Raw genomic sequence first — 27,114 nt, 5'->3', positions numbered from 1 at the left:
ATATAAGTAGAATAATCTATCGAATATTCTATATAATATTGTATGCATATTTATAGAATATTCTATAAGTATTTTAATAAAATGTTTTATAAATGTGTGTACATAGCATATTTCACAGAATGTTTTATATAGATCATTCTATGTATTTACATAGCACATAAAATAAATAGGGATAAACAGTACAGTTGTTGGCCACTCTCTGATTGGCTACATCTTAAAAAATTATAGATTGTAAAAGAAATACTATTAAAATGTTTTTAATTATAAATACAAAATATTTAATACACTTTTAAAAGAAACACTTTTAAACATTTTAATAGTATTTCTTTATAATCTTTAATTTTTTAAGATATGGCCAATCATTTTAGAGTGGCCAACAACTGTATTGTTTACCCCTATTTTATGACCATATAAGTTTTTATTTTCCAAAACAGCTAAATTAATTTTACCTTTTTTACAAGAAAAACAAAAAATTAGTTAGAAAATAATACAACATGAGAATGTTAGTGTTAATATCATCTATTACTTAACTAATGTTATCGGTTTCTTAATTTTAACACTTATATATACATTATCAATTTCTATTGTATTTTATCTAATTTTCGTCTTTCTTTAAAAAAAGATGAACTTCTAGCTCTGAAAGTATTTGTTAAAGATATATATCTTCTTTTATTTCGAGTACCGTTCGTGTAAAATGGCACGGCGGTTAAAAAGGGAATGAGAATCTCGGAACCGAGATTGAAATTCGACGATTGTCTAATAAGTTGCAGGAAATTATGCGCGAAGCTTAGAAAAACACGATCGTTCGAAAATCACGAGAAACGGGATGATATTTGAAGTTTGCGTTTTTCGCGACAATCTTTTTGCGACATTGTTCTGCTTTAGATTCGAATGTTTTTCGAACTACTAATTCGAAGCCAAGCACACAATAATTAACTTTTTAATGTAGACATCTCAGCTCAGATGTTCATGATACGCGATTTAAATATCTCTAATTATTTCTGAGTCTTTAAAAATTCTCACGCTGAGCATTTGAGGGTGTGTGTATGCGAAAAAATTTCATATTATATTACAATTAAGATGCGCGAATTTTTTCGCGACGATTCCACGAATGCGCAGTCGCAGAACGTTACAAGTTGCGCGATAATTGCGGTTGAATTTAAAATCGCGTGCTCCTTCAATTAAGAAAGAAACAACTTCAGTATAGACTCGTGTATAATTGTAATACATATATTTGCAGCAAACGGAAAAATTAGCCTTATAAAATTAATAACGAATTATCTTAAAAAATAATAATATCCCGTATTATTATTTATATATAATCGTGCTCAAATAAGATCACTAATGTTCATTTCTATCAATGCAGATTATAACTTTAATCTCGGTTTAACTTACTTTTTGTCTTTTTCTAGTTTTGAAAATTAGAAACAGATAAAAAAGTAAGTTAAACCGAGATTAAAGTTAATCCACATTGGTATAGAAATGGATATAAATCAATCGTTAATTTTGCGCTTGAGCACAGCAGTAACGACGTCTCGATACTGAACGCGTATCGCGTAGTATCGAGACGTCCAATCGAAGAACCGTTCAAGCCGTTCAAACATCGCCGGTCAGTATCGCCGCACGTCGCGCAGTGTCGTTCGCAATAACTTCGTCTTATTGCCGTTTATCGCTACTCCGCGGAGCAGCGATAGTCGCGGATATCGCGTGTATACATTTTCACAATTGACGACCGGCCAGGTATCGAGCTTCAGCGTGGACGCGACAGACGCGTCGCGCGGTATCGAGGCATCGAGGATCAAACGATCAAAGTGGCCGATTTGTCGAGTGACATCCGGTCGGCGGTGATTACGCGCGACGCGCACGCGAGAGAAAAGACATAAAGCCGAGCGGCGCGGCGGCGGCGGCGGCGGGAACGGGCCGGCCACCTGACAACGAGAGCGAAAGGAGCAAGCGAGAACGATCGGCGCGGGTGGGAAACGGAGCGCGAGCGACCGAGAGAAAGGGTGAGAGAGAAGGAGAACGCAAGAGGGAGGGAGAGGCTTTCGCGGGGGGTCGCGGGGGGAGCCTCCGGCGCACAGCCGCACACCGCGGTCACCGCGAGATCCGACGCCGCGCCGGCCCGCGCCGCGCGCCGCTCACTCGACTCAGTTCGAATTCGTTCGCCGTCGCGTGTGTTTCGCGTTTGCGCGCGCGCGCGTCCGTCGTCTGAAGTGAGTGTGCCCTCGCGGACCTCGCGGTGTGTAGCCGCTACTTATCTTCGCTACGGTCTTCGCGGGATAGAGATTAGAGACCACCCGCGCGTCCTCCCTCCGTGCCCGTTACGGTGTCTCCGTGTCACGACACGTCGCTACGTTCGTTCCTTCGCGTGTCACCCTCCGCACTCGTGTCGAGCCCTCCGAAACTCCGAACGCGTGACCAGAAAGGGAGAGGGAGAAGGAGGCCGCGTGTTCCGCGTACAATAACCGCGTCGCGGAAGAATGTGTGCCGCGACGGTATTGTTCGGCGACGGTATCGTTTCCCAGTGATAATCGGACGGGGTAGGGGGAGGGGGAGGGGGAAGATTTGTGTGATCAGTGCCTGACCTGCTGTGCGCCGAGGGAGTCGAGCGTCACCGCGACCTGGATTTTCGCGCGTTATCCGCACACGGGGGACGAAGATGAAGCTGGAGTATCCCTGCCGCGTCGAGGGCTGGCTCAACGTTTGTGGTGAGTGCACGCGCGATTGATGTTTACATGCCGTGAGCGAGTGTCAGAGGATCAGAGGACGATTATCGGAGCACGGCGACCGGCCGGGCAAATTGAATCTTGTGACTCGGCATGACGACGATAGACGGTCGCCGCGCCGCGCCGGTTGAAGGCCGATAATGGTCCGTGGTTTATAATATTGATAGCTCGCATTGTTCGGATAAGATGACAGAAATTATTGCCGTTGAAATACGATTTATTGCTCAGAGCAAATGCGGACGTTATTGCGTTCCAACGTTATTTAAATGAATCTGGATCTCTGAATTGACATTCTCGAGAGCACGCGACGCTTTGAAAATCGCGACGGATTATCAGAGAGAAGTATCTCATTTTCGAGGAATGCGCGTCAGATCGCGTGAATTTTGCGCCATCTCCTCGGAATGTATTCGATTTAAACAAAAAGTAAAGTTTTCAAGAAGGCTAACAATAAGAAGCACCTATCGAATGCGAAGAAACACTCATCCGTTTTTAGAGATTTGATGCTCCGCGTTGTCGCTCATTGCACATTTAATCTCGCGAATGCACGTGCAACGAGAACGTGCTGTTCCGTAGGTTTCGGCTTTCGGCGAATCACGCGAACTGCGCGCGCTTTGTTGCATAATGGGAAGCGTTAAATCACCGTATAACAGAGAAGCTGAGGCTGTTAGAAATGCAATGCATTTCGCATTGAATCGAATGGGCCTCAGGATAAACGGAGTTTATAACATTAAATGTGTGTATATTGATTAAGTCTTAATGTATATTAATTAAGTCTTAATTAATTGTCTATCCAGAGTAAATTAACTATCAAATTGATGTAATAATATGGAAATTTGACGTATATTCTAATACATAATAATAAATTATACAAATTGAATATATATTTTTAAAACATTTTTGTATTCTTTCTTTGGAAAAAATCGAATTTAATTATAATTTAGTCTTTTATGTTTCTGCTCCTTTTTATCCGCATAATTTTACTTAAAATTATTCGATTCAAATTGTGCGCATTTCTGTTTTACTTTAATTGGCTGCGTGTTGGGTTATTGACATTCTGCGGGAAATCATCATCTGTTGCGAGAGTAAAGCAAACATGATATTGAGTTTGGCGATTATCAATCGTACGAAGATAGCTGCAACAGTACATAGGTAGATTCGATAAAGTTTAATTTGTTATCGAGCGAAACTCACGCAGGGTTTTACATTTTAGGGAGAAAAATCTTTGTGTGTTTCAATAAAATTTAATTATGTTATTACGGTGAAAAAGCTTTGCGTTTGCATGCAAAAACGGCATTATCTTCTAGAAAGACAATATATATCTATATTTCTCTTTACAACGTATACTATATGTATAATTTTATATATTGTACGTATTCATTTAGCTTACAAACGAAAACTGCAAAGGGCAGAGCTAGAAAGCTTTTTATCCTTCACTGTGAGGAGGAAATAAAAAAATTTTATGTTGAAGACAATTTGCGCGAGACCTTTATCAACTGCATTTTGCCGTCCTGCTTCGTGCTTCCCTCTTTTAGCCCTTCGTCGTCGTAAATAGAGTTTATAGCTCATCGCTAATTCTTCCAGGTATCGCGCGATTGTATAATTTACAGACGTTGAATGACTTTTTTTCTCTCCATCTCTCGGATACGTGATGCTCGTAACGGTTTACGCAATCTAGTAACAAAATGTTAATAAATAGCGATGAAGAGTCGGACGTTGCGCGATAGTTTTTTTTTTACACGCATCCCGTATATTTCTCGCGAGATTCAATACATAGATCACACTTTCTTTTTTTTTCCTTGTCGCACGTTTCTCTCACTTTCTCGTCGAGACTGTCGCGTCGATGTGTATAAGGCTCGCGAAGGGAAAAAGGAGAATAAGACGAAGGTGAGATTTCTTTCCGTGGCGATTCTCATGTGGGTTCGACAGGATTTCTTACGTCGTCGGGTTTAACGATCTCCTGCTTTTTTTCCGCGGGTCTTGCGTAAAAACGCGAAACTTCGATTTTTACGGACCACCACCCGACACGTCGTGCGCGGCGCCTATCGATTCTTTAGCTGACCGAAGAAAAATCCTCGGTCCAGTCGTCTGTGTCGTGTCTGTCTTTTTACTATCGATACCGAACGAAGGCCCGGCGCGGCGCGGCGTCCGCTAAACCCAATGACATTTTTACAGGTTGACCTCTGAACCTTGTAGCTTAGACATGATTATTGGGAAATACTGAGATCAGAAAAAAATCTACACATTGCAAAAGAAGCATGTAAAATTATAATAAACAACAAGTGTAAAAATCATATAATTTATAACGAAAATGTATACATAATTTTACATTACAATTTTACACTTCTTTCACAGTGCGGGCCTCCTATCGTGGTGATGAAATTGACATGAATTTGGTTAATCTTGAGATTCTTTGAAATTTTAGAGAACGTAAATATAAAAAATTGAAAAAAGACGGGAATTTTTAAAATTTGAGATTTTATATTTTTATTTTCTCGGTTAATTTTCTGTTTGTGTTGCCTTAATCTCAAGCTTGACAACATATGAGATGATATATTGTTGTTTAAAAAAAATCAATGATACGTATTAATCTGTACTAAATTACATAAATTTTTTAAAAACAATATATATAAATTCGAATTGTTTTTTTTTATAGATATGCTACATAGACTTTTAGCAAATATAAATGCATCACAAATTTGCTTATTGTTAGATATGTTAATAGAACATATATATTTGCTATTTACTTTATATAACGCTCACGTCTCGTTTTTTTGTAATTTATTCATATTTGAGCCGCAACATCCCTCTATACTTCCTGTATCGCGACTATCAGCGATTATCTGGATCGCACACTTGTGGGAGTATTTTAATTTCCCGGCTTGTGTCTTCGTTGCCAATCTGCATCGGGCGTATCGTCAAAGTATCGGCAAAGCCCCCACATCGCGATTGTTATATCTTTTTTCACTCTCGAAACCTTGCGCGCGCATTTGCATCGAAATGAAAACATTCCCATTTGATCGCCATCTCCATTGCAGAGGCCTTTTATCTATACCCCTGCTACTGAATGGACGTTCTCTGTATCGTGAGTTTGTACACATCCGCCATTCACGGTCTGTCGCGGGAATGTCCTTGTCTTTACTAAGATGGGCCTCGAAGCACTTTCTTTGTTTTACCATTTATTCTCTTCAATTTACAAGAATGGCTAGGAAATTTTCCCCTTTAATTACCTACGCTTTGCATTATAACAATCTGCAACTTTAGTTAGCATTTTTTTTTGTTATTTGAAATTGCATTTGATTATGTGCCGGCATTAAAAAAATTGTCTTTTTTATGAATTTTACTAACAAATAAATATGATTATAAAATAATATAACTATATTATACGTGATATGAATGGTAAAAAATATCTAAAAGAATATTTTGGTATATTTATAAATCAACGACAAATAATGTCTTTTTCTCGGATGATCAGTGAGATTAACTTTTCAAATTCTTTAAGAAAAATGCAAAAGTGCAGCTCTATTTTTCTTTTCTACTTCTCTTTTCTATACTCCGTGGTCGGCAGGGTAACATAAGCTAACATAAGCTGGTTAGGTTCGAACGCGACTGGCGCTTCACAGTAGTTCGATCATATTTCATACTTTCGTTTGCATACTCTTCCGGAAATAATAGAGAGAGAGCGTTTCCGCGGCACGTGACGAAAGGCGACCGTGTTATCCACGTAAGTCGCAGATTACTGTCCGCGCAGGTATATATATATAGGTAACTTGCCGCTCCTCTTGCGTGTGATCTGTATGAATAAATCATACAAAATCGGGAAAGAGAGGAAAAGGAAAAGGGGATAGCTGTAGCTTGTTTGTTAAAATACGATTTTAAAAACAAATCTGCGATGCTTTTGTAATTACGAAAATTTCACAGTAAATAAAACCATTTTAATTTTTATTTTGCTTTAAAGTATACGCCATTGTTTAACAGCTTTATCTATGTAATAAGGATGCGCAATACTAAACCTACTTTCTCCAACGTGCTTAAAAATTTAAGGATTACGTATATAAGTTAACTTTGCAATAAAATACTTTCATTAAAAGAGTTGATCAATAAAAAAACAGGAAATTTGTTCTTTTTTAAGAAACTGTTAGCTTTATATAGATATTTATGTTTTTTGATACTCTTTGATGCTAACCTTTTTTGGTTATATCATGATATGTATATTTTTGGAATGTCCTTTATCATCATTTTCGATTTACTAAAGTCGGCCGAATTATTGAAATTAAATTCTGTTGACGACAGCGCGAGTTGTTACGTGATTAAATAAGAAAAGTAATAGCATGTGTTAAACGTCAGGATGCCTCAATAAGCCTTATTTGGTAAGGAAACTTGGAAAGTTTCTGAAATATATGCAAATCGAGATACAAATGCTATACATATACATACGTTGTTGCGACCCGTGTTTACTAAGGTCGGCTTATGCAACCGCCATGAGGCTCTCTCTTCTTCTTCTTCACTTTATTGGCTCCTGCCGCCTATATAACAGTGGACAATACGGCCTCATTTACTACTGTTTGTTAACAAAGTCTGAATCACTGTTAGCGTAGCGAAGACTAAATGGAAATTACTGAAAATCTGAGTGGAAATCAATGCTGACAGTAACAGTCGCAATACTTAAAATAATTTTCCTTCCGGACAAAGCACGTCCGAACCGGTCCGCGCACGTTGAGCGAATTTACAGTACACGACTCTGACGAAGACGAAAAAGACGGGGTAGTCGACGCCCTCGATACAAACGATCGCAGATATGTCGATATATATCTATCGATATCGATATAGATGGTCGTGCAAGCATAAAGTATCGCAGAGGGCGCGTGGCGCGTATATTGAATTCGGGACTAAACATACGTTGTCGATAAAAATTTCAATAAAAATTGTATCTAATACAAATTAGAATGCTGATCTTAGTATAAAAAATAATCCTTCTTGAGACATACATTTTAGATTTAGTAGAAAACAACTTAACTAATGAAATTAACATATCGGTTTTTTGTTGCAATTTTGCTGCTGATTGATTTGTTTTATAATATATAAAATTTATATGGTACAATAAAAATTTAATCACAGCAAATTCTGAAAACAATAGTAATATTTTTTCTATTACTGTACTTTGAGAAGCTATCAAAAAATTTAAACGAGAGATGTATCTTTTAACTTTGTCTGCCAATGACACGACAATAATTATATGTATAATAAAACCGATACGGCATACTATTCTTTCGCGCTTTATTGTTATCATATACCGGCATTTGTGCACAATCTCCCGGCGGAGTGCGTAAATAATTGATTTATCGTACGATTCTCTCTCACGCAACAATTCCCTCCTCTTTTTCTCTTTCTCTCTCCGCGGCCGCGGCTCTCGTTTAACCGAAGTTCATACGTATCGCATACGGGTCTCCGTTCACCACGATGCTGCGCGATCAGGTTTATCAGCGATATTGCCATTACTACTTCATTGTGTAATTGTAGTGTTCCCAGTAATCGATATCGCGCCGCGCACCCAGCTGTAAGCACGCTCGTAAAGCTTGAACCCGAGTTCACGGCATTCCGACTGCTGAGATACGAGCTCTCCCTTTTCCGTGCCTTCTTCCTACTCGTTTTCTTCCACCCTGCTTTCAATTTTTTAACTGACAATTTTATTCGTTTACATTAGACATATGTTTTGATAAGACATTTTTTAAATATTGTTTTACTGTATAATGCGCTACGTGCAAACACGCGCGTAAAATTATTTAATTTTTTTATTTTACTATTTATTGATATGTGACGATGTAACATTTGTAACGGTAGTAATTCGGCGTTAGAAATATTTTTATTTCTTGCATAACGTACAATTTATGAATTTATAATATATTGTATACCAAATTTTTGAAATTAATTAAAAGTTTATATTACATATTATATTTTGTAAACTATCATATAACATAAATGTCTATAACATACGTAAGTAAATGTATTATCTATCTCGCGAAGATTGATCGATAGACATTACTTTCTCACTCGAGCTATTAAACTCATTTTATGCCAGGTTAATTAACCGAGTGGCTGGCTTAAACTATGTTGATAATGATTTTATAAACTTCGAGGAATATATACACTCAAGTTGACACAGTTACCGGGGCAATTAATATATATGCATTTTACATATTTTTGCCTGCATTTAATTATATTTTTTATTTTTGCACATTGTTCATAAATACTGAATATTTCCCTAATTTCTAGCACAGAAGTCATTATGGAAAAAAAAATCAGTAGATTGTTGAGTCACATAACGTGTCCCGTCATATTCTCTCGCGTCAGGGCGATACACAAATAATAAATATTGACACACGTTTGCTGGCGCCAGGTCTTTAAACTCTCTTTTCATCTTTACTTTTACGACAGATGATTGATGCGGAAATTGGCACGTCGTCTTCTTAAACGCGCCATCTTACACACACGATCTTCGCAGAAAATCTGCACAGTCGACGAGATTCTTCAATTTTATCTCGTAATGTTCCGCGATATCGTACCATTTTACATCAACTTCAAGTAAAAAAACATGGAATGTATTAAGATAAAAAAAGATGAAGAGGTGTGTGCATTAATTTAAAAACATTTTTTTTATTTTCTATTTTTTAACTACCGAACTCTAAATATGGTAAATTAATACAATATTGATATGGTATCTGCGAATTTTCAGTTTTATTATTGCTGAAATTATTTCAATATATTTCAGTAATAATATAATTCATATTTTTCAACAATATTTAACAACATAATTTTGGATAAAGAAACTTTATAAATGCAAGACTGGCGGTTGTGGGTTTTATATAGATTTCGTGTTTGCTGAGTTTCTCCACCCTCTCTCTGTTGGGAAACTTGGAGATCGAATAGCAAATAGGAGATATCGAATTCGCCCTTCGGTTCCGCCGCAATAGGAGCAAACATTGGACTTAATATCGAATCGTTAGCCCGTAATGAGAGACGTGACCTTCTCTGTAAGCGCATTGATGCACAAATCGGAACACGCTCGTCTATCTGGTCGTCATTCTCAATGCACTTCAATCGGTTTGTAGTAAATATTTAAAGATCCAACTGGAAGCGCCTCGGTATCCATCCAGGGCTAAAGATAACCTTGGATTCTATCTGTTTGAAGAGACGATTCGAGAAAATTTTAATAGAGTTAATGCATGACATGTAAATCAAATACCTATTTATATATGTATATTGTCTCTTCTATTCTAATTGATATCTTTCTATATTTTGATAACGAAACTTTGTCATTTAGAAGATTAGGATTTTTAATTCAGTGCCAATTCTTTAATTCTGTTTTATAAAATATTAAAAATGTGTATAATTTGACATTTATGCATAATATTGTAAAATTTACTATCAAATGAATAATTTGATTATATTACGAATAATCTTCTCTCAGGTAGGATTTCAAACGCAAATATTAGATAAGCGAAACCAGCGGGCGTGTTGAGAGGTTTTGCGCAAAAGTTTCGATGGTATTGACAGACCTCGTAAAAATTGTTCTTCTTCGGAAGACTTTCAAGGTCGCGGTTTAATTATTCGTCTTGTACACTTAGCGACGGAGAGGATGGAATCGAGCTAACATTACTGCTGACGGAGCTCGTGAAAACCCTCAGCGGACGTAGATTTACGATTATTGCCGTAGTACATTTCCCACATTTTCATATAATTTTTTACTCGGCCAAAGTAGCGACCTTGTCTGCATCTTTATTGCAATGAAAATCAATCTTAATATATCATATATTACTGTTGAATTACTGGATATGTATAATACGCGTGATTTGTTAAATGCCATTATGCCAGATATATTTATTAACGTGAATCATAACGGTAATAATAGCGTGTAAATGTTTGTAAGAAGGCGAGTTTACAATCCTGACACGTATCTGGCATTTTAATTTTTCATATTGAAGTTATTGTATATAAATACGGTTTGTGTTTGATGACAGTTTCGGATTATCGTATCAATTATCCTTGACTCACAAAGTCTGAAACAGAACCATTAAAATATCAGTGCCGCGAGATTGTATTCCGGTGGAAATGCCATGCTATACATCGCGCGCGCGTGGGTCTTGGAGGAGAATAAATTTCGAGGAATTCAAGTTTCCGTTTATTCAGGCTAGGGAGCAGTTCTAGTCTTCCTGGCGAAGAATACATAAAGTCGTCGATAAGTTACGGACTCGCTTTTATTGACATTACCTCATAAATTCGCAATGGCCACGGTAAAGTTGCTAAAGCGAAAGCTTTGCGATCGGCAAACTGACTGAAGCGACATTTCATGTCGTTCGTCTTATTATATGTATAGTATCTACTTTCCGAAATCTTATACTTAAAATCTGGAGTACGTTGTGACTCCAATATCGAAGTGAAGAGGAAATAAATATCATTTTTCCGGCAATTTGCTCAGGAACTTAATACACGAGTTTAATTCTACAAGCTTCTCACATTCGTTATTTATACAAAACACTTGTTATCTATTCGCTGAAAGCGTTGCATTGTTCCGCCAGTTAATAGCGTTGCAGCGGCTCTGGCAAAACCTGTCAAATCCGATTTAATATGAAGCAGAGTCGCCCCCAAGGTCTGGGCCGGGGCCGATCTCGATAACGAGAATATTTTTGCATATTTTATATTGATTTTTTTGTCTTTACATATTTATTTTGCTGTATATAATATTATCTGCGATATAGTTTCATCTATAAACTGGGAAAAAAAAACAATACGTTTTGCGACACGAATAATTTATACTTATTTGTTTCATAGATATATTTAGATGCAATTTTCTTACAATTTTTTATGATCTTATACACTTGCGCGATAAAATAATTATGTAATTAGCTTATTGCTATCCGCATTGGTATTTCTTTTTAATATGCATTCCGAGATACATTCTAAACAGTAAGAAAATAATTAAGAAATACATTGCAAGTGAATTCGTGCATTTAAAATTAATTTTATACTTTACGTGTCTATATTAGCGTGTCTGTTAACGATCCTTAATCGTTTTCCTTAAATCTTTTTACAATTTAGGATAAATTGTAAACGAAATTCTGGTGGAAAATGTGAAATATGTAAAAAAAACTTTATATCTAAAAAATGTACCGCAGAAAAACGTATCCTAAAACACTCCTTCCATCGAACGTTGCTTGAGAAACATTGTTTCACATTCATTTCTATCTTCCATTAACCTAATGATAGACATATATCTCTAATGCATCTCACCTTTCGGCGGGCACGTGTTCGACACGTCGTTTACACGTTATACCGAGGCGTTCAATGATTTACGAGAACGCGTATGCAAATCGACAGCATCTCGGGTACACGTACACGCGCACGCATTCACGTGCGTGTATATAACGTGCGAGAACTAAACAATATTCACCGGACTTGTTATACCTGCGCATAAATATACTATCGTTCGCGGCGGAGAGATAAACGGCGCGAGAATACGAGGTGAATCGTGATTCACTTAGGGCGAAAATAGAGCAAGAGAGGGAGTCTGAGTAACGGCACGGTGGAGGAGAGAGTCGTAAAAAGAATCAGTGATATCAGCAACGGCTAGTCGTACCCAGCAACATCGAGATCTCGTTAACCTCTGCTCTTATTGTCGTCTTCCTCGTGCACGACATGTATTCCAAAGGCAAATTTATATATTTTACTTACTGATAATCGTGTCATAGATCGATTGTTCTGTACGGTCGAGTCATCTTTTAGTGCATATCATATTAAAAATATGTCAATAATTTTCCTCACTTTATATTTATCTTTGAATACATCAATCTAATTTTTATTTTTAAGAAAAAAATGATAGTCATATTTCACATACCTACTTTAGAAATATACTTCATTATTTATGCGCGATTTGTTTTTCTTCATTTTTCATGGTGCATTATTTAAACACCTCCTTTCTTCCCATCTATCGATATACGACTTACGTACCTTATGTTCATGGTTCGTCCATCAAAATGTTCTCTCGCTAGAGCTACGAGACGCTGTAAAAGGATATAGAGGGATCGAGATGAGATCGGCGGATTGATGAGACCGAGTTCGCGGTGGGATCGCATTTCGTGAGAAAACGACGTCTGTAATCGGTCACGTTTCGTGCATTCGCTGGGATAAAATCCAGTGTAAGTTTATACACACGTGCAGCATACAGGACCCAGTCGAATTATAATATGCACCATTCTAAAAGAAAGAGAATTTTAAGTTGTCAAAATTTTAGTTTAATCAATTTTTATTCAGAAAATGAAAAATTTGTGTATTTGTCAAATGAAGTTACATCGTGTAAATAGCTAAAAAAATCTCCTTTTGTTATAAAAAAAAATACATTTTAAATATTTAATCGTAGTATGGCGAATTTTAGCAAATTCATAACATTTATTAAATTTTCAACGTTGGGAAAAAATTTAATATCGATTGTACATCAATGAGTTTTTCGGCGAAAAAAATGTTAATGAATTTTTCATTAGAGGTTCATGGCTGCCATACACACGTATCACGAAATTTCCATTTACGGAAACGGCAGGACGGTGTGAATTATCACGATCAAAAGATAAGTACCATACGGAATCATTAGGGAGAGAACATAGAACGCGATGGGTAAGAGGCGAGGAAAATACTGCGAGCCTCAAGTCGAAGAAGACGGAAATTCGATAATTGGTCACGTTTGGCGCATTTGGCACGCCAGGAAGAAGTTGGGTAAACGTTTAACACACTCGCTCTCTCTCTTACACACACACACACACACACACACACTCGCATACCGCAATCTTGCGACATCTCGGGCATGTTGAGGCGTTTTTCGAGTTTAGCGATAGCACGACGGCATAATACTAGAAAGAGAGAGAAAGAGAGAGGGGGAGGTTGGCGCGGCACGTAAGTAGTGGTGATAATTATTCGAGTTTATTGCCTAATGAAGGCGGAGAATAGATCCGGCTAATAGCTGCTTTGCATCCTGATATGGGAGACACAACGCATATAGGATATAGCATAGGACGACGTTCAAATTAATTAACGGCTCAGGATACATATATGCGGAACATAGGGACAAGAAGTTAATTGAATATTTCACGTTTGACGAACCGCCACGAAATTCATCGGCATATCTATTCGTTGTTGTATATTGGAGAGATTAGTTCTCTTGTATGAAATGTCTAAACATCAATAACTTGGTGAATAGATCGTATATGTAGGAATGACTGATTTACTCGTGAACAATTATGAACTATACGCTTATCTCTTATATGGATTATGCGCTTATTTTTATTATATGTAAACACACACAGTTATTACATTAATTTTTTAATTTAGATTATATATACCAATAATATGTATAATAATATAACGCAAACTTAACTGTTTTTTTAAATTTAATTATGTATTTCTCTGCTGTAAGTTTTAATTGTTATAGTTATAAAGGAGCGAAATGATATTATTTACTAGAATTAAAACTTACTCTGAATATCAAATAATATATTTCTCACGTAAAAGGTAAGAATATTTGAAAAGAGTTCGACCTGAAAGATATAAGCATCTCATTATTATATTTTTCCATCTATTGTTCTGTCATAGTTAATGCTAAATTTAATAACATTCTAGCTTGTTATATACGACTACTGCATAATTCCATATCCAAACAGAACATAGTATAATACAATATTTATCATTCAAACAGGATTGTGGTATGTTTAATGTAGCTTCAGTACATTTCCGTGATATCCACGTACCAACAGAATTCAATGTATCGAATATTGTTCGATCATAAATCAAATTTTCTTTTTCTCTTTTTGTCTTTTTCATAAAACCAACACGTGCATTTGAAAAATAATATCTCTAATTTTAACAATTAAAGAAGAATTAAAGAAGAATTATTGTATTTAATTAATCATTTGCGAACTTACATTTCCAATATTACTGTTTTTTTTTCGTTACATATGTTATTGAAAAAGAAAATACTTAAAAAAAACCGTTTACGTTTTCTATAGATCCATTAAGTTGTATGCGCAATTATTCATCAATTATTACTCTCTAGTTGTGTAATAAATTACAAAATAATTAAAAACGTCGGGGTCACAGCAGAGCCAGAAGAAACTCACCGCGCAAAAAGGTCTCTTTGAATTGTCTGCATAATGCAACACAATCTTTGTAATCTCGCGATAATAATGCAAACGGTCGCCGCCTCAGCCGCCGGCGTCGCCCTTTTTAATCGCACTTTGCATCTTTCCGCGCCACTGCACGCCTTATATTTTTAATGTCCCGTTTAATCTCCCACGTGTCCGCCTCTGTCTCTATATTCTAGCCTCCGCGGCGGAATAGGGCATCCCATCGTGATTTATCCGCCAGTCCTTTACGATCCATCCGCTCTCGTGCGGGCGCACTTGCGGAACTCCTAGATATAAACTCCGCGTTATGATCGCCTATGAAACTGCCAGGCGTGCTATTATGGGGCCGCCGGACTCTTTCACTTAAATTCATTTCCCTTTTCTCTTACGCCAATCCTTTTCCTATTGCGGGTTTTTTACACGATAATTTCGCTCGACCGATCGCACCGGATTCCCGTTCGCTTTTCTTTTTCACCGCAAGTTTCCACGCCACAGAGGAGTGTCCAGGTGCAAAACAGCTTCAACAACACGGGCGCGATTCGTGAAGCGTCGTCTACAATACACGGAGTAAGCGTGGAGCAAGGAGTAAGAGTAGGCAGGAGTAAACATAGGTCTGTTGTGTTCTGATTGGCCGAGCGTAAGTGTAAGAGTATAAGAGTAGAAGTAAGAAATAAAATTAATTTATTTCGCTTACGCTCTTACGCCAGCTCTCTTAAACCGAAAATAGCCCTCTTACGCCTACTCTTACTCCTTACTCCACGCTTACTCCGTGTATTGTAGACGACGGTTGAGAGTTCAACAAGTATGTCTCCCGGAGTGAAATTGGGACTTCGGTGCATCTCGTACGTACCTTGTACTTCATTTACATTTCTATTTATGTGAACGCTAGTGAAGGCTTATCTCACGTAGAAGCTATGTAACTCGCGTGTTGCGCGTTTGCAATTTTTATTACGAGAAAAATTCATCACATCGAGATAAGGACCATCTGTTGCGCCAGAAATTCTGATAGCTTCAATTGAAACGATAATTTACATTTCGCTTCTCTGCCGCCACAGCCAGTCGCGATAACGACCGTGCGTGCCCCTATTTCGAATGTCAATTACATTTGTACGCATGACGATTACTTGACAATGAATAGTTACGAGCTTATATCACGGGAGAGTCTTTAGAATGTTTCAGTTTTAGTTTTCGAATCTAAATGCCTTCGAAGAGATAACTTTTTCCTACATGGTACGTAAAATAATAGCGCGAAATAAATCCGAGAGAATTCTCCAAGATAATCTTTAAATAGGATTTTCTATAAAGATATTTATTTAAACTTTATTTTTAAACTTTTTTAATTATTATTATTATTATTTTCAATTACATCGTTATTCATAAATTACATTTAAAATAGCATTTTAGATTACAGTAACATATATAATTTTCTCACAAATGATTTTTCAATGTTAGACTTTCTCCTAGCTACACATTGCAGATTAACTTCATATTTAACTTCACTGAGGGGCTTGGCTCGTTTGTTGTTATTCGGAATACCCCGTATTCCGAATATTCGCGGGCAGATAACGGGCGCGCGTCGTGCGAGACATATACACGCCACCCATACAGATTTGCGCGTAAACTGGTTTTCGGTTTTCTCCGCGGGGGAGATCGCCAACGTCCCAGATCGTCCGGCGCGTAAATGTCAATTGTTGCGTATACCTCTCGGAATGTTAACACAGTCACGAAAGAGTACACGTAACGGATATACACGCGGCGGATTCGGCGGAAAAAAAACGTGACGTGCGCCCGGTCGATTTGCACGTCGCGCTAGCAGTTTTGCAGTTTGTTTCGTCTCGACGTGTGATTCAGCGCGTGTACACGCGGTCTCTCGAGGAGGCTGTGCCGCCGAAGAAATTATTAGCGCTATAAAGCAATACCTAACCACGCACCACGGTTTGATTGAGGTTCTGCATGTGATCAGGAACGCTGAGCGAAATTTATTACCTATAAATTATCATAACGCCGCACCTTAATTATTGTGCCAGTGTAACAGGACGTCAGTGATACGACACCAACGCACTTTCCTGTGGCTAATTAGCGGACTCCTTGAACACAATCAACTGTAACTGATATAGCTGATGTACAAATTAATTATCGCGCGACACGATACGTTTTATTGATTTTACTCAACAATCTGTCGTGCCGACCGTTGCCGTTTATTGAATAAATGAATTTATCAAATATTCTGCGTATGCTGTATACGTTATTGAAACGTGTACTAGCAGTTTATAATTTATCGATATGTGCACTCAAAAGTGTAACGAGAGTATTTTTCAGATTTTTCATTATTCTTGCATACTTATTTCTATATTATTTATTAAATTATTGACGTAATAAAAGATTTTATTTCATTATATCACAATAATGACACATATATATAGATTTTTATTCCTACATTTCTAAGTGCATTTTGTTGCCATTTGTTGTATGTCGATGCACTAAAGCGCAATTAGGGCACAGCTAGTTTTTGTTTGCATACGGATTGAGCGTGTTATTATCAAATTATGGTAAATGGTTTATGTACGCTAAACCTGGGGTTATAACGTAATATGAAAATTAAATGTTTCACATGCGTCGAAGCGCTGCACGTATTTAGGTACGCGATAATGCTCGTTCGTTGAATGCATCAGGCGTGATATGGCACTTTGAGAATTCACCATATAATGAGCCGCTTAATTCGGTTACCTTTGAGCCACGATATTACCTTTATCCATCTATTCGGAAGGGCGAACTGTCCGTCCCGCTATATGATTAGCACCCTTTGAAAGATTCTTTTGGTATAATTTTAAGAGTCTTACGATATCGTTCGAAGATTAAAAAAAGAACACATACGGCAAATTATTTTTAATTTAATTTTAATTTTGACGATTAAAGATAATTAATTTTTAAGGAAATAATTCTTTTTGCTTCGATTTAGTTGTAGATTTAAATTGTGTAAATATTATACATATAACTTTAGAATATTGATTTATAGAATATTTATTTTTACACTTTATATTAAATGGATTTATAAATAGTTTAGATTTATAAATAATTATTAGAGCGTGTGTGTGATTCAAGTTATTATCTTTACACAGTAATGTTATTTACAACTTCTCGTGATTCGTAGGTTTTGTATATAAAACCAAAACATTTTTTTTTGCTGAAATGTTCTGACTTTCATAAGAGGCCATCAAAACAATAAGTCGCGTGCGATTTACATCGTGAAGAACGAGAGGCCGGATTGCGTGCAACAGTATTCGTTAATTGGCAAGCAAATTGCAATGTATTTAATACACAAACGTCGAGATCACTACGCATCTCTCACATATACGCTGCACCATGGAGTCGCGTACGTTTAACTGTTGCATTATGATGTAGTATGTCGGGTCAGCTTGGTCCCACACTCCGCCGCATCTCTATAAAAAAATTAAACTCGGTATAATGCATCATATAATAATATTAATAATTTATATTCCGGTTTGGCAATTTTATAATAATATAAGTAATTGGCAATCGGGAATAATTAACAATACATTCTTGTCACGTAGTATTTCGGTTTCTTCGAATATTTTTGCGATGAGAATATTAATTTTGACTTACAGTCATAAGCGTGGATTAATACAGATTAAACAACATAAATCGAATAATAACGGTAACTGGAAAGATTTTAAAAACAGTTAAAAGGACAGTATTTCCGCCGTTGTCGTCGTTTCCTTCGTTATCTATCATCAAACGCGATGTCTTCGTCATCTTAGAGTCTATTGTACTTACTTGCCCCGCCCTTTGTTCGCTAGCACAATGTTGAGATTCTCTTTTCCGGACAACGAGCCGGATACGGTCTATTTTGTAACCCGATTGTTATCATCGAACAAATTAACGTATAATAGCGAAAATAGCTTCCATTAAATGTGCATGAATTTCCGTTCATTCTTTTTTTCAATGTCAACACTGCCATTTAGTCACTTTTTGTCACCTTCTTTTTTGACAAGTGACTAAAAAAAGTCACTATCATCTATAGGTCATTATAGTCATTATTTATAGTAAAAAAACCGCATAAGGTTTTAAATAAAACGCACGCGATTTTAAAGAAAACAAAGGCGTTCTTAATAAATTGTGGGCGATTTTTTACAAATATGGTTTTAAAGGATATAATTATCACTTTTCAAATCTTTGTTTAACAAACTCGACTTTGACTTTGTCTCAAAGAATCTGTCTTAATTGTTTTAACTCGTAATGATCAGATATTGTACATGAAGAAGAGTAAGAAACGCAGGATCAAAAAATGTAAATGGGCATTATACCGTAACATAGAAAATTACGTTATATAGAAAAAAATAGAAATTGATATTGATATTGACGTCTGATTGATATCGGCTTTAATAATAATTGTATTCTATATTTATTGATATTTATTATAATTTGCCTTATATTTATATTTGCTGCGTCTCTTTGCTTTTGCTCATAGAGTGTCTACGACTTCCGCACCTTTGAAGCTATTAATATATATATATTTTTTTTTTGTTATTGAAATGCAATTTTCATTTCAATCTTTATTATATTAGTGTCGCTCACTCAAGAGCTCCCATTTATCTATCCGACTTCGGTGATGTCGCGAATAAAACCATTTCACGTTGCCGCGTTACGTTTATCTTGAGAGGTAGCCAGATGCCGTTTAAGTGATCTCAGCTCTACCGCGTATCTTCTTACCGAGTCAATTTATAACTTCTGCTGAATGGCCTATCACGATGGACTTCCCTTCCGTGGAAAGGCATGGATAGACGCGAGGAATTCTGAGGAGCCTACGATCGCTCGGATAACGCGATTTTTTTTCGTATCTCGCTTTAACCGCGCTGCATTATTCGCCGTACAATTGCCTTTCGGACATCATTATACCTCCACCTATTTCGTAATATCTTGCGCCATTGCGAGTGCCTGATGGTTGCGACCAGGATTACGATTTATCTTCCCTGGCGCGTACGCTACGCCAACGTACCCGTCGTACACTGTCATACACATCGGAGCCAGGGAGATGTTGAAACGCGTATCTACTGCGTAATTGGTACCGTTGACGCGCGCAAGCGAAGTTCCAACTCCGAAGGTTTATTACGATGAGCACATATGTCCAGTTTTAATAATGTGGGGGTGAAGGTGGAGGATTGCCTAACGTAACCCGAAGAGAAATTATAAGCACGTGTGCGGTAAACCACACCCACGCCTCTTAATTCCTCCTCTACTTCGAATATTTATGAATATTTTTGCGAATGTTAATTTTTTCAACATTTACAAACCGCGTAGCCTCACATCGCTTTTTCGTTTTATCTGTTCCAGCGTCGCGCTGTAAAAGAGATCGCGCGATGGGTTCACCGTACATCGCGACGTTATCTTATCGAATTATCCATCTCCTTTTCCTCGCCCGCTAAATTATCTTGCGTTTAATACCTCAATAATAAAACTCCGTTTCGTGTAAAAAGATTTTGATTTCATGACAATCGTTTAAGCATAGTGACGAGTTTAATATGAATTCTTTTTATTCTGGCTAGTGCGTTAGGCTAAAATTGAATGTTACATCATGTAATCAATGTGTGTGCTAATGCTTGAATCATTACAGATACATTAGATATATTTAACGTTCATCACTTTTCTCTTTCTCTCTCTCTGTGGAACGAGCAAGATGAGACATTTGCCGTCTCGGTATTTCGATGCCGCTTCTCAAAAATAGAATCGTGAAATGATATATTCTTGATATAAAGTTCAATTTAATTTTCTAGTTATAAATGTGATCTTTAATATAGGTCACACGGGATACTCAATACTTGCTTCAGATCGCAGTCATATTTGTAAATAAAATATGAGAATAAATATAACGAACCTAATCAATTAGTTTATAATTTGTCTTTATTGCTAGAAACATATATTTTAAAAATATTTTCAGCTATATTCTTGTCACGTTCGTTGCATTCGTACGATTTATGGCAAGTAGCAACTCAAGAAAAACACAAAACTTCACAAAAAATATAAAGCACGACAAAAATTTATTTCAAACGTTTGCGAGCCTATGTCATGCCGGACACATCATATTTCATCGTGCATGGGCTCATTAAATTATAAAATTTCGCATTAATGCTGCATACGACTAATGCAACTATCAGATATATCTACATATAATATATGTCTTCGACATTTATGAATATTATATCTCTGTGGTGCAGATACATCAATCTAATATAGATTTTGATTACTAACTGAAACAATATTGAACGTAACAGAATTTACCCGAGATAATAGATCGACTGCGTCATCATGCATTCATTTACGTATTAATATGCGCGTAACTCTAAATTAGCAGGTCCGTGTATAATGTCTGAGAATTTATAATTAATTATTTGATGTGATTTGAAACTGTTCCAGTAATTGGCGATCGATAATGATCGAGATCCGCCTCAAGATCGAAACAGTTTGGAGTCATTTAGTGGTGCTTCGATCTAATTATTCGTAAAGCTGGCAATTACCTCATTGTTCTCGATAATTGTTAGCGATAATTAATAGTAGTATAGTGAGATGGTCATCAAACTGCAGTTTTCTGTAGATAAAAACTAACTGCAATTAAAATTAATTCAAAATTAACAACATTAACGAAGCAACATTAATATTATTAATATCGTTCCATTTTTTATGATTAAAGCATTGTACTTACACAAATCTAAATTTTATTTGTTTGGACACATTAATGAAGATTATTAAACTTAGCTAAGAATATTGTATATATTAAAAATAGTAAAATATCTGTTTCATATTCATTCGCGAATAATAGCACATATTATATATGGTTATACTTTTATCGTACTTGACGTACTTATTGTACTTGGCGTACGCGATATACAAGTCGCATGATTTGATTTTATCTCATGATGGGCGACTTCCGGCAAATTCCGCAGGATACACGAAAACTAGTCGAGCGGATCTGATTATGCATATAACACGCGCCCGGGTTCTATTCTTACCGCAATATTAACGACATCGAGAAGCTCGCGTGACGCGCCGGTGATTTATGTCCGTTTCGTTTTTCGTTGTCTGCAGATCTCTCACGATTGCGTCTTTGCGCATATGCGGTCCACAGGGGCCGTGCATATATAATATTCCGCGACCGTCGGTGATTTCCGGGTGCATACGATTCTCATCGCGTGGATCTCCCTAACAAGCGGAATTTGTGGTCGGGCGAATCATCCGTCTACCGAAGGTTGGCATCCACGATGACGAAGGTCGGCAACCCTGTGGGAACCGGCCATACTCCGGACCTACTTACGGAACAATGATAGTTCTTTGCTAATGAACCGCTACCTCGGTCGGTGACGGGCGTAGCAATAATAAACAGTAGCGTCTTAATTGTCTTGTTTCTTCGTCTCGATCAGACGCGATCGTACAAGCGGTTCCGCGCGCGATTGCCACGAGGGAACTCGAAGATTACGTTATCCCGCATCCATATAATCGCGCGCGTTTATCGCGCACGTTCTCACGGAGGGGTATTATTACTCTGCCAATTTCCGCGTAATATGAGCGAAAGGATTAGGAAAACAAACGGTTTTCCGAACCGGTTGCGCGCGACCACATGTATACTTTAGTAGAGACAAAGCGGTTAACAAACGCGGAAGTTGTTTACACGAATATATACTCGCGCGACACTCGCGGAGGCGGGATACCGATTTTCATTTACGGATCTCTCTGCAAGAAGAGAGAGAGAGAGAGTGCGGCTTTCGTCATTCTTTCGCCCGCCACGCCGCGATTACCGCGCGCTCCCACAGACATTATCAACGATCTCGCCATTCACCCCTGAGAAATGGCATTTCGATCCGATGGCGCGGCGCCTCATTGCTGGTAATAATAATGTTCGTCACACCTTTTTCGTGTCTAATCTGTCAAAACGGTGGCATACATTTTCGCAATAGCTTCTCACGAGATAAGTATATGAGGACAGAATACGTCAATGTGCGTGGCCCGATTCACGTGCGGTTGGGAGTTTTTCGCAAATCCATCTGATCTCTTTGCAAATTGAGAACGCGGGCATTTGACAGCGACGAGAATAAATTCGTGGTGGCAGCAATTTAAAGCCTACACATCTCGTCTTCCAGACACTTCCTTTCGACATATTTTTGGCTCCGAAGTTGCGCCACTTATTTCTCAAATTAGACTCCCGTTTTCTATTCCTTCTGCCGGATTCTGCGATTCGTGGGACCACGAAAACGGCGAGATGCGCACACGGTATTATTTAAATTATTTGATGGATAGATAAACAACAGAATAAAATCAGAACTTCAGAAAGTCTGATGATATGTGGGAAACTTTATATCAGTTTTATTTTAATACAAGATATATAATACATAATCAGTAATATAATATTGCATGTTTTAATTCTTTCCTTAAATAGACAATAATATAGCGATATATTATTTTATTAAAAAAAAATACATTTTTTTATAGAAATACATTTTTAGTATACCTATATTAATTAATTGTATATTAATTATTAATACATTATTATTTTACAATAAATTTCTTTGTATAATAGTATTTTGATTTCATCGGACAACGTTTCGTTATATTTATTCTGTATCAGTTGTAACGGTTACTGTGGACATCCGAAATAAACCATTTTTTAAATGTTTATGTAATACAAATATTGAAATGAGATATGATTTATCTGATTAGACTTGATAGTATGTAATTATTATTTTTTCCTTTTTTTATAGGATAATGTGAAACAAGTAGAAACTTGCACATTGCTTCCTAATATAGTTTTTAAGTGTGCAAGTTGAAACTTGCACATTGCTTCCTCATAGTTTTTAAATGTGCAAGTAGAAACTTGTACATTGCTTTTTCATAGTTTTTAAGTGTGCAAGTGGAAACTTGTACATTGCTTTCTCATAGTTTTTAAGTGTGCAAGTGGAAACTTGTACATTGCTTTCTTATGGTTTTTAAGTGTGCAAGTAGAAACCTGTACACATGAGCCTCGTTATGGTATGCGTGTTTGTTTCTGCCATGCTGTCTACTTAATTTTATGCGATTGCATACCTGCATAAAGATACATACGTTCCCGTCCTGACTGTAGACATAAACCATTTCGTCATATATTGTTACCGTGCGGGTGTGTCTACATGAAGTTGAATGATGGGGTGCCACGACGGTGTCTTTAACCTTATAAATAAGTCCTTTTACTTTGCTCCCTTAACAACAGTAGTTGACTCTTTCTTTTACCTTTCAATCGAGTTAATATGTTTTTGTTATACATTACATTTCTTGCCTTTACTGAATATCGTGATTTACTTAATAGTTTATATATCGTAAATTTCGATTATCTTTACAAAAATTCTATCAAAGATTATATGTTCAATTTTGTAGTAAAATGTATGCAAATTTGCTTGTTTAAATAATTTTTTAGTGACGATATCCATAACGTTATCTTTCGATCGTTCGATATAATTTATTTTTATTAATATAATTATATAATGAAAATGAACTATATCAAGATCTTTAATGTCTTTCAAGCTGCATCAAAGCTCATTGATAGAGCTCCTCATTGATCGAATTATTAGATCCAATAAATAAAGTTTTTTAATTAAAAAAAAAAAAGAATTTGACGCATGTATCTGGTTTTAGAATCACGTATCCCGTTTTGATCTGTTCGTGTTTCAATATTAATAAATTGATTAATTTTTAAGAGTGGAATGTAATGGGATACGAAAAGAAATGCCGATAATTGGCGGCGGGTAGGTATATTCCTTGATTAAAATTCCGTGAAATTTTCGAGGATTAATGGGATACTCATCAGAACCGTCCGCACTGTGGCTTGGATTCTGGTTTCAGGAAAAATATAGTTCAATCCTATTAGAGCTGCTTGTATTTAATCTGGACCTCTTGTTCGTTTCTCGTCCATTTCACGAAATGGCCCGCGGAAAAGAATCGTTCTCGGGAATCAGACTCGTAAAAATGAGATTTCTTTGGGGAGCGTGAAGAATTTGAGAAAAAAGTCAAAAGAAACGGCTTGACAATAAGCGAAGAAATATGATATTTGGCCGCAGTCGGCAATATCGACAAAGAAATCAATGTTTTCACGTACGAAGGTTTTCCGATTTTCAATTACTGTGTTCTCGATAGAGTTGTTTTCTCGGGATTACTTATTGCATGCAGCTCTTATATATCTTGTCGATTATAAGTTTGACGTATTTTCAACGAGAAGTATCTTTAAATTGTTTAATTCTTTTAAATTGTAATTGAAAGTTTGAATCATTCTTACCGCAGCACAACAGAAAAGAAAGAGAGGAAGATAGAAAACTTTTGAACCTTTTATCTGTTTTATCTGTTTTACGATGGGGATTTGGAGTTTTCGCGAGAGATTCGATCGCCGGAAATGAGAAAATCGGGCTTCTGCACAAGCGTGATAAGAGCAACATATACACACGACTCTTATTGCGGATTCGTTGCCTGCAGTAGCTATAAATTTCGCAAGTTGGATTAGATGAAAGTTATTCTCGTTGTCTCGAGACTTCTTTTCTTTACGATATACTTATCTATAAATACTTTAATGAGGCAACTTCTATATAAATTGTCCGGTAAGCATTAACATCATAATTACCAATAAGTATTTTCTTAAAACATTTGTAAAACATTGTTCTATTTTATAGTTTTAATATCATATTGTTTGCTTTTGTGATAATTCGACATTTCGTTATTTTTGCTCAAAGCTCGTTATTTGTTTATTTCGACATTTTTAAGATTTTTTAAACTACTTTTACATTGCAAAATTTACAATACTTACTAAATTATTACATCTTGCTGAAATATGAAATATTAAATTTTGGTACCTATTTGTTCGTGAAACTTCGCACATATGATTTTTGTGCGAAAAGTATTAATTAGAAATTAAAGAAACTTTGAGCAAATTCCTGCAGCTAAAATTTTTCCTATAATGCAGCATAATCATTTTCCTGATGATAAAGCAGTCTCTTCTGACATGAATATCTTTCCCACCCTTGCACTTTTATAACTCTTTATTGCGAACCGCAACGACATTATGAGTTTGTTGACAATTATTAAGACATGGCCATTTTATGCTGTCAACGTTTTGAGAATTCGCAAATATATATGCAAGTCACGATAATATTGACTATACAGTATATATATAAAATATTTTGTAGATTAGAATAGGTTTTAATTGCAAAAAAAACGAGATAAATTAATTTTCGTCGAGTTTCATTCGCATTTTATCTTTGTAGATTGCTTCTTTTAATTTTATTGCAATTGAGTTTTTTATGAATTCAAAAGCTTGAAGCATTATAAGTTAATGAATAATGCTTTAGATTATTGCGAGAAATGTTTTGATAGAAGATCGCATGATTACTGATGTAAATTCTTCCTATTACATTAACTCGCACTTTAATCTAATGAAGCGTGATATTTGTGCCACGCGAACAGTAAGACCTGCTTGCGCGAAAATCGATATTTCGTTTTATTTTGTCCGAGAAAGTAACACGGAGCGAACACTTACATAATCGTAGAATATAAATGGTAGCTTTAAGGGCCGGTTACACCGGTTTTTACCAATGCTTACTTATTACTATTATTGCAATTGACAAAGCGTAACTATAAGCTGGAATAAGATCGAATAGATTATATAAAAAATTCGTTGGGTGTACAACATATTATCTTAGGATTTTTATTGCACTATATTTATTTAAAAAAAGTATCAATTATTGTTAGACTATAATATCGAAATAAAAAATAAATTTTTTTATTCCAAGATAAACTTCGCTGTTTTGCATGAACACGAGAAGTATAGACGAGATATTTACTACAGCGAGATAGATGTATGATAATTATATAGTGTAATATGTCAGGTCTCGTCAGTATTAAGTGTTCAATTGAACTGTCGTTTGTTGACCGCACATTCATCGCATGCGTCTCTCGTTGACATTTAATCGATTGCTGATTCGATACATATGGTACACTAAGCAATTTCATAATAACTATTTTACTTTTATTTTAGAGCGGTAGCAATAATATTACAAAAATATTTAATATTTAATATTCGCTCGAGTTATTTGATTAATAATTTTAACTGTTAAACTTATCCTGTTATATTAATCCAATAATTATATATTTACATTTGCGACTGTGATTAAATTTGACTATTATAATTTAACCGTATT

At 36.3% G+C, this 27,114-nt stretch overlaps 1 protein-coding gene across 2 annotated transcripts in view; it reads left to right on the top strand.

Annotated features, from left to right (window-relative positions):
- Nucleotides 1-2,146: 2,146 nt before the first annotated feature.
- The window catches only part of Raskol (Ras GTPase-activating protein raskol), a 313,196-nt gene continuing 288,228 nt past the window's right edge, over nt 2,147-27,114 (top strand). For both annotated transcript variants that reach the window (XM_071772416.1, XM_071772412.1), the window contains exon 1: nt 2,147-2,708. In XM_071772416.1, coding sequence (XP_071628517.1) covers nt 2,660-2,708 — 49 coding nt within the window. In that variant the 5' untranslated portion in view covers nt 2,147-2,659. The remainder of the gene's footprint in view (nt 2,709-27,114) is intronic.

Source organism: Temnothorax longispinosus, chromosome 3, assembly GCF_030848805.1.
Source record: "Temnothorax longispinosus isolate EJ_2023e chromosome 3, Tlon_JGU_v1, whole genome shotgun sequence".
Lineage (NCBI taxonomy): Eukaryota > Metazoa > Arthropoda > Insecta > Hymenoptera > Formicidae > Temnothorax > Temnothorax longispinosus.
This window is presented reverse-complemented; position numbering and strand designations above follow the sequence as displayed.